The sequence below is a fragment of the Vicia villosa genome, linkage group LG2 (assembly GCF_029867415.1).
Source record: "Vicia villosa cultivar HV-30 ecotype Madison, WI linkage group LG2, Vvil1.0, whole genome shotgun sequence".
NCBI classification, from domain to species: Eukaryota; Viridiplantae; Streptophyta; class Magnoliopsida; order Fabales; family Fabaceae; genus Vicia; species Vicia villosa.
The window spans coordinates 159,238,504-159,248,246 of NC_081181.1; the positions used below are offsets into that span (position 1 = coordinate 159,238,504).

A 9,743-nucleotide genomic window follows, 5' to 3' on the forward strand; every position below is an offset into this window, starting at 1 on the left:
ATTTTTAATCTCTACCATCTTATCCATTTATCTCTATTTTTTAACAGACCCACTCATGACTAAAGGGTAAGATTCAAAATGGCCAGAATATACACACACACTGAACAATGTAATAAACTACAAAGAAACTCAATAACAGCTGAAGAGACTAAATCATTAGGAATACTAACTGAAATAGTAAGAAAGACACCATCAAGGGTAGAATGTTACAAATTCTTTCCGCTCATTGAGATATGGCATATAAAAATACCAAAATTTTGAAGATACACCTTTCATTTTGAGGTTGGTAAAAATTAAGTCAGAAATATAAAACCACAACTAAAGGTTCACTTGAAATGCTTTGTCGGCACAAAATGCTACAATGATTGGACCAGCCAAATCACCAGCAGCACATCCTGAAAAAAGAAGAAAAAAAACAATGTTTTGTGTTAGTGAGTCAAATTATTAAGATTCAACCTAACACAATTCCAGCACAAAGATAGAAGTAATAATTTGTTTGCATGTGTTGTTTACAATCTTACCAATCCACTGGCCAAGTGAGGGACGGACAAGGGTAGCACCGATTCCTGCACCTATGGATGCAAAAACTAAAGATGAACTACATCTTATTGAAGTAAGGGCAACTTTCTGTCCAAGAATTCGAACTTGCTCGGTTGTATCGACATCACTATCTTCATCATTGGACCTGAAAATGGACCTAAAGAATCGATACAAGTCAATGCCTACTTGGACAACCCAAGATGCTGCAACTCCTAGCATGTGCCCTGTGCATAATGAAACATATAGTTGGTACAATATAGTTTATGTTAAATGGTAATCTCAAAAAATACACAGGTGATTTATGGAAATTTATTGACCTCTGAATGTTGTTCTGCTCACAGAAAAGAAGTAAACATGGGTAGGCAAGTTCCTTGCAGCCTTGCGAGTAGCTGATTTAGGAACATCTGTTGAAAAAAAAATGCGACAAATGAGTGCTTGTAAGATCACTTGAAATATAGATGAAATTGTTAGTAGAATTCGAAGCACGTACCTTTGAGAAGCTTGGATGCCATTCGCAGTGAAACATAATGAACAGAAATTCTTTCTAAAATCCTTCTAGTGGTCACAACACTTGTCTGTCATAACATCCAAGATACATTTAACTGGGTGAGTTTCTAACACATAAACATATTATGAATAGGATGAAAATGCCAAGACAAATTCAGTTAAACTTGTTCTAACTGGGTGAGTTTCTAACACATAAACATATTATGAATAGGATGAAAATGCCAAGACAAATTCAGTTAAACTTGTTCTAACTTGTGTGTTTTAGTGCTTAATGTACTTTCTGGGTTTTCAAGTTTTTGAGAATAGAAATTAGTCACTTTTTGCTTAAATATTTGTTTTTATGAGAACGAAGCATTTTCATATCAGTTCAAGCTAGATATCATTCACATAGAAAACATAGGCCTTCACATTCTCATAATTCAAATAAAACTTCACTACCTCAACCATCTCCTTTATGATGATTTCTACTACAATAATAATGCCTCTGGAATTTTTTCATGTAAGATCATTTGGTGCCATTGGAGATGGTATAAAAGATGATACAGAATCATTTAAGATGGCATGGGACACTGTCTGGCAAAATGAATCACAAGTTAATGTTATTCTCAATCCTCAAGGCTTCTCCTTCCTCGTTCAGTCTACTATCTTCACCAGTCCTTGTCAAGATGACTTAGTACTCAAGGTCATAAAAATGCAATACTTACTCAATACGAATTTTCTGTGGCCATGCAGTTTGTCCAACAAAGTCTTAGCTGTTAGGTCTTGGCAGTACCTCAATCCAGCAGCTGAGAGTTAGCTAGACTAACTGCATAGGTGATGGATTTTCTACGGCCATGCAGCCCTTCCAGCAAAACCTCAACTATTGAACCTGAGTTGTAGCCCAATCCAATGACTGATGCCTGGACCAATTGCACACGTCCGTCAAGCGATCTATTACTAGCTAATTAGCTGATGGAATTTTATGGTAAGATCAATTAGGTGGATGGCACTGTTATGCCACCTGATGGACCAGAATCTTAGCCAAAGAACAGCAGTAGGAGACAGTAGCTGGTTTTTTACAGAATCAATGGAATGTCACTAGAAGGAAGTGGTTTAATAGATGGAAAAAGACAAAAATGGCGGCACCTTCCTTGTAAGCCTCACAAGGTAGAGATGATTTATAATTGTAAAATTTTCATACTAAGTTAAAATCTCAATAATAAATGCCACAGGGATTAAATGGAGCAGCCCAATTGTAAGTTTTAAAGACCTTAAATTTCTTCTATCTTCGCATCTTCTACTACTGAAATTGCATAATGATTAAGTATAATTATGTATACAAAATTATGCATGATGCAGGCCATAAGATTTTTTATGAGTTCCATTCCAACTTGATTGTGCAAGGACTAAAGGTGAAGAACAGTCCTCAGTTCCATATCAGATGAAGGCTGCAATAATGTCCATATAGATTCATTTTACATTACAGCTCCAAAACTAAGTCCCAACACTGATGGAATTCACTTAGAAAATGTCAATGATGTGATAATATATAATTCTGTGATTTCTAATGGTTAGTTGTTATAAGTAGCTAAGCAGAGCTCTTGTAATACTTCAATTATCACTTTTCCGTTTCTTCCATACATGTAAGTTCAGATTCAGTTAGTTTTCTTTGATCGTAATGTACTCTATCAACTACTTGCATACATATTAGACCATCCTGGATAACTCACAAGGTACCCAATCTTTCACGTAGTACAAGCGATATTTCCCAAAATTAATAAACCATGAAAACTTAGAAAAGCCATCAACAACTTGAAAACAAGTAACTGTAAGCATAATTTTGTGAGGGTTTTCCTCGTGCAACAACACCTCATTGCAAGTATTCAGTTATATATTCAAAATTACAAAACCAAGATTTAAAATAAAGGAGAGGTAATGAAACAAGACAAGCTTTTTCTTGCTCAATTACATTCATCTAAAGTGTGCAACAGAAACCAACAGTTGGTATAACCTAGAAAGTCATGCAGCAACTGAAGTCCTATCATAGTTCACTCATAATGTATTAATTTCCACAACACGAGAGGCAGTTTTCAAACTAAACACGGACAGTCCATACCCTCTAGACTCAATTTGGATGAACTTTTATACCAAAATGTGACACCCACGCTAATAATTTGTTAATCTATATCTAGTGAACTTGGCGAATTTCAACTATTATTACTGTTTGTAAAGTTCTTACTCATATATTTTCTCAAATGATATTCTTCCTTGAGACCTTTTATGCAAAACAATTTGGCTCAGCTTCTCCTTGGAACAAGAAGTTAACCTAAAAAATATTTGGACAGATATACACACCATACAAATAGGTAGAGATTCGAGTAATGTTAACCTACATCAAGTATATGAAGTGAAACTCTATGAGACAAAAACAAGAGCATAAAACAACAACAAAAGCAATCTACCTCAATTAACATGTTTACTTTCAAAGACAGATAATTTACAAAGAGTTTAGTTTTTGCACAATACAAGCTACATGCAGCAGCTCGAAATTATTTTTACTGATATCAAACAAGTCACACACGGCAATTTCATAAATTGTGAATAATGCAAGAGATAAGCATTACTAAAAGTTAAAACAAGAATACGAAAATCTCACCTCGCGGATGATTTGTTTTACCGACTTTTTGAAGGGAACGACCAGATCAATATGGCGTTCTTGATCTGCCCCTGTAAGTTCCTCCAGAAAGTCCTCATCATCATCATCTTCCATTTCCGCACGCGGTTCCAAAAGAGGCAAATAGTGCATCAAGAACGACCTTATTGAAGTCATTCCGAGTGACCTCAATTCGAAAGCAGAGAATAGAGGTTTAGGTTGGACATTGTACGTTTTTGTACTGAATCTTTCAACGTCATAATTGTAAATCTTTTCAGAAGCACTTTGTATGTTAGAAATAAAATCTTCAGATAATGTTGCGCCAGCATCAGAATATGCCACTGGTGACCTGAAATTAAAGAGGTGTGATTGCTAAATGTATTAAGTACCAAGGATGTCAAACCAAAGTAGGGCATATATGCTTAAAATACAATGATAAATTACACTTGAGTGCAAGTGCAACAACTTTAAAACCCTGTCTTTAACAACTTGGCTGTTTCAGAAATACATAACTTTAAGCCTAACCCCTTTGAAGATTTAAAGGTTCTAGAGAAGTTAAAATTTAGTGAAATCTGAGACAGCAGTGTCATATTCGGTTATTTTCTTCATCAAAAATCACCAATAGGATAACCTAAGTCTCTATTTTCTGTGATATACACATAGAATCATGGTTTATTCAACCCTTTTTTCTTAGAAAATCATCCACACGTTACAAACTGTCCAATAATATTGTTTATCCAATCTGAAAAAGAAAAAGAAAAAAACTCAATGCATCATGGTAACCTTCATGCATTAGAAGCACACCGACCATTCATCTAAGTATGCAAACCAAGCAAAATGGCAAAATCCATGTCATCAAAGTTTGAAAATGGCAAAGTTAAAAAAGTAGAATCTCCTAAAGTGTAAACTGTTGAGCAATAATACATTCAATCTTTCAAATGCTTATTCAGTTATACCAAAGTTAGAAAACTAGAATTTCTAGAGTAACACTTTTATGACACCGTAATTTTGACAAAATCTACACTTAAATTTCCAAGATACCGCACATTTCCACCACGAAAACCTCAAGTTTTCAAACACACACTTAAGCTTCAAAAAATCACACTCACATTGCCACCACCGTGATTATGTCAAACTCACAGTTAATCCAAACATGAAGTTATACTTGGTGTATGTTTGGTTCTACGGATTTTGAGTGAATTGATTTTGTAAAATTGATTCTAATTAAACATGACTTGAATATGAAGTGATTTATGTTTGGATAATTTCATGTAAAATTAAGTTGAACAGTAGTAAAAATCAGTCTAAACTCGAAAGCTACAAATTCTAGCTTCAAGTTGAATCAATTTTGGAAGCAGAATCAATTCTACTTTAGCAGAACCAAACACCTCAAAATCATTTCAAAATCAATTCTACACCGATTTTGGCTATTCCAAAAGCTAAACCAAACATAAACTTATACCAACCAAAACCCTACTACTCCAATGACTATAATCTACATCTCAACCATAATTTCTACTTCAATTCAATCACTTCTTACCTTTACCTATCAACCAATCATAACAAAACACTACAAACAAACAGCTCTACTGCAAGGCAACCAGAAATTACAATCTCAGTCTATTCATCTTCCCCAAATCATCAAACACCAAATAACCTAAACTGAGAAAAGAAAAGAGGGTAAAAACAAAATCATACATACCCAAAGAAATTCCTTGAAGCAAAAGTAGTTCCTGCAGCAAAAGAAGCAGCTGAAGCAGCAGCAGCAGAAGCAGAAAAAGAGGAAGAAGATTGAAAAGCGTGTGATGCAGCAGAGTTGTGATTCTTCCTCCATAGATCTGCAAGTATAGCTATTCCCGCCATTGTTTCTAGGGTTTAGGGTTTTCGTCTGTATCGTATTATACAAGAAAGTGAAGCAGATGATAGCTTCAATTTGTATTGAATTTGAAGAAGATGAATGAATCAGTGTTGTTGTTCACGTTTCCATGGTACTGTTACTTTCTAGTAAATGTGAATGGTAATGATAGGGTTATAATTTTATAATGTTATATAAAGAAAAAATAAAACAAATCAAATTGTTTGAAAATTATTTTACTAATCTAATTAGAATTATGATTCAAAATTCTATATATAAAATATTTGTAAAGCTAATTTTTTTTATTACATAAAGCGAATAATATTAGTAGAGCATAAGCGAATCAGAAAATATCAATTAAATTGATAATTTAAACTAAACTAAATTGGAAAAAATTGATTGTTTCTTATTGGATTCTAAAACCAAACTAAACTAATGAAAATTGATGTAGTTTGGTCCAGTTCTCGATTTTAGATTTTAGAAATCGTCAAACCGATTATCCAACCAATTACTATAATTACACTTTAAATCTTTTATTTCACACATTATTAAGTTCAAATTTTGTATTAGTCTAACAATTTTTTATCTTTATTTATGTTTCTTTCATTTTAGTTAAACTTGTATCTAGAATCAAACTCTAAAACATTTGTTGGTGAAATTATTTTATGATTCAATGGAAATCATATCATTATTTTATACGGATTAAGAATAACTTATAATTTGTTTAAAAAACTAGAACATAAAATAAATTATATAAAATATATTATTTTAAAAAAATAAAGCATAAATACACTGAAAAACGTGATAATGAAAAGAGTACACTTATGAATATAATATAATATTTAAAAAAACATTGTAAATCGATCAATCAAACGAAACTAAATTGAACCAAACTGATTGCTTTGGTTCGATTTCATTTTTAAAAAATACTAAAAATCGAACCAAAGCAAACCGATAGAAAGATCATCGACTCGAATATTTTTTATCAAAAATCGGTTCAAAGCGAATCGAAATTTGTGTACAATATTTTGCTACAACTTAAATATCAATTTTATTTTTTCATGAAAAAATTTCATCTAATTAAATGTCTTTTTGTTTTTTCAATGAAAATATCTTTTAATAGTTTTGAAAAATTAAGAACACGTTAGGAAAAATTAAGAACACATTAAGAACATAATTTGAGATCTAGAAACTCATACTCTTACAGGTTATTCGTTGGTTTTAGCAGGCTTTTTCTTGTTTAGTGCATTTGCCTGGTAGTAATGCCTAGGCTTAATCTAGACTTTAGGTTTAAAGAAGTTTTGTCTTGGATAATTATTGACATTAGCTTCTGAATCCTTCAAATTTTTTGGTCCATAGGTCATTTGTTTTGGTTTCTTCATAACCTTTTACTTGAAGTTCATTGGTCCTTGATCCCTCAAAACTTTTTACTTTTGAACTTTAGCTTATAATCTGTTATGAACCTTTGCTTGTTGATTTGTAAGAACTGACTTCTCCAAAACCCTTGACCTTGAGGTCTCAGGTGCAGATTTGTTCAGATCTTTTAACTCAATAATTTTAGGTTTTAACTGAGTCAAACTCTAACCCTTATCAGTAGCAGTCATAAAATAAGATTTGAGCATTGCTTGAAGAAGACGAATCTGAGGGTTTCTTCAAAAGCTAGACATTGGAGCATTCTCCATTATAACCAAGATCTTCTCCTTTGCTCTTACTCACTTTAGTAATTTTAGTTCTCTCAAGAGATGTTGTGATAAAGCTTTGAAGAGCTATCTCATGCTCATTTAATATTTTATCATAAGCTTTATCTAAGAGAGCCTTATGATCTTTTTTAAGAAATCCAAATTTGTCTTGAGACATTTTTAATTCTTCTTTCAAAAGATCATGATCTCTCTTTAAGATTTTCATGTGCAAATTACACACTCTTGGTCTTTTGATACCACCGGCTGCTGACATAATGTTTTTTTTATACGCAATAGAATTCTCATTCAAAAGAGTACAAGGGGTACTCACCCATATACAAACTACCCTTAAACTTTAAAGAAGTCCAAAGGGTGTTTGTTCTAAAAGAAAAAACTACAAGGAACATTGGATTTGAAACCCATAATATTCCCCTGTCAAGAAAGCAATTTGACCTTGTCAACAATGTAGCCAACGCTAACACCTTTTGCCTTGAAGATGATTGCATTCATGCCCCGCACATTGCAAACCATATCAACAAAATCTTCTTCGGGCAAACTTTGTCAACTAATAATTCCCAAAATCGCAGTAAATGTTCCAAGTATCCTGTGAATTTACATATTATATTCTAATCCACGATAAAATTCTACTCCACGCCATCCTTATTAAAGGGCACCACACCATTAAATGATCCAAGGTTTCAATATGGCCGAAACAAAACACGCAAACTTTGTCACTATCGTTAGAAATAATACCCCTTCTAACTAAATGATCTCTAGTTGACATCCTATCTATAATGCAATGCCAACCGAAAACAAGAAACTTAGTTGGAACCAAAGTATCTCATAAGCAAGACATTGCCTTCAATTTACTATCTACAAGCAAGATATAATTGCAACTATTATTGAAAACGATATAACCCAAACGTACTGTGTAAACTCCAGCCGTATCTTGGAACCATTTAAATAAATCCCCAACGCCTACATTAATATCCACTCCTATCAGAATGTTGTCTAATTCAATCAATTGTGTTAACGCCGTGCCCGTTGCAAACCGTATCTCCGTGCTTAAATTTCAACACCATGAAAACGGCCTAACAGCTCTCATTTCTGCCACCGTCGCATTTTGATCAGCGGCGATATCGAACATGTTCGGATAAGCTTCCGCAAAAGAGACTCCTCTCATTCATTTAGTTTTCCAAAAACATATCCTACTACCATCTCCCAGTCTTGCTACCACCCCATCTAGGAACCAACTTGACTTAAAATTATCTGAGATTTGAGGAACCACGTCTCTCCACCATAAAGAAGACTGACCCGCAGTTCTGAAAACCCTACCTGGCAACACACTCTTTTCCAAACTACCGTAATGAAATTCCAGCAAAGGCCTCCAAATCGACTCGCTATCCTCCATAAATTTCCACCTCTATTTTTCTAACAAAGCTTCATTGAAGGGGACTTTACGCATCTGATACCCAACTCGCCATCCTCGTTAAATTGAATGTTGATGGTAGTTCCTTTGATAACCTAGGTTGCTCTGACTATGGTGGCTTAATTCAGGATTCTAACGGCAAATGGTTGATCGGCTTTGCTAGAAGCATGGTGCTACAACAAATATTTATGTTGAACTTCAAGTAATTTTTTATGGTCTTGAGACAGCTTGGAATAATGGATTTCGTCATGTTATGTGTGAATCTGAGAGCAAATTTTTGAGGACAAAATGCAACCATTTCATCCTTATGTATTGGTTATAAACAACATTAAGAATTTTTTTAATTATTCTTGAACTTTATCTTTTAATCATTATTTGAGGAAAGGTAATAGTTGTGCCGATTGACTAGCTAAATTGAATAATTTAAAAATCTTTGAGTCAATGTCTCACTCTGCGTTAGCAACACTATCGAAATTTTTTTTTTAGAATTTTTAAATTAAAATTGGATAATTCAAAAATCTCTTGGAGTCAATGTCTCACTCCAGGTTAGTGACGCTACGGAAACTTTTCTTTATTTCTTACTGCTTGTTTATATCCTTTTGATAATAAAAAAACACTCGTAATTTTTTAAAGAAACTCTCAACAAGTGATTTAGAAAAAGTGTTGCTACGTGCTAACACCTATTGATGTGTTTTTTAAACTAAAAAGCGCCGATTAAATCAGTAAGCTTAAAAGTATTTCAAATATATACACACTTAATTAAGTAAGCCAAAGAGTATGAAGAATTGGAGTTTTGAACTATTCTATTAAATTTAATGAGAAAATTGAAAATCGACTCTCAAATCAAAAAAGGTACACACAATTCCCATGTTATTTTATTCTTTACATAACGTTAAGATTGATATTTCATATTTCAGTTATTATAGGTGCTCAGATTGAGCAATACTGTCATCAACCTCGGAAAAATTACTAAACGTCAGATGTTTTAAATATCTTCATCCAGTCAAAACAATGATTGATTTTGTATTATAATAATAGAAGTTCAACAACTGCAGTTCATGCATAATACAAGCAAACAACACTTGTATGTTGTCAATGAAA

The 9,743-nt window shown here is 33.2% G+C and overlaps 1 protein-coding gene across 1 annotated transcript; it reads right to left on the reverse strand.

Moving 5' to 3' along the window:
* Positions 1–204: 204 nt before the first annotated feature.
* Positions 205–5,696, reverse strand: LOC131652724 (uncharacterized). Its single transcript, XM_058922670.1, has 6 exons — positions 5,382–5,696; positions 3,683–4,028; positions 1,031–1,115; positions 858–944; positions 522–764; positions 205–395 (listed from the first exon to the last, which is right to left on the reverse strand). The coding sequence occupies exons 1-6, from the start codon at positions 5,540–5,542 to the stop codon at positions 319–321; spliced, it is 999 nt and encodes a 332-aa protein (XP_058778653.1). The 5' UTR covers positions 5,543–5,696; the 3' UTR covers positions 205–318.
* Positions 5,697–9,743: the final 4,047 nt, after the last annotated feature.

Coding starts and splice junctions, on each gene's coding strand:
- LOC131652724 (XM_058922670.1), bottom strand. CDS start 5,542: ATGGCGGGAATAGCTATACTTGCAGATCTATGGAGGAAGAATCACAAC. Junction 4,029..5,381: donor GCTTCAAGGAATTTCTTTGG/GTATGTATGATT, acceptor CTTTAATTTCAG/GTCACCAGTGGCATATTCTG. Junction 765..857: donor GAGCAGAACAACATTCAGAG/GTCAATAAATTT, acceptor CATTATGCACAG/GGCACATGCTAGGAGTTGCA.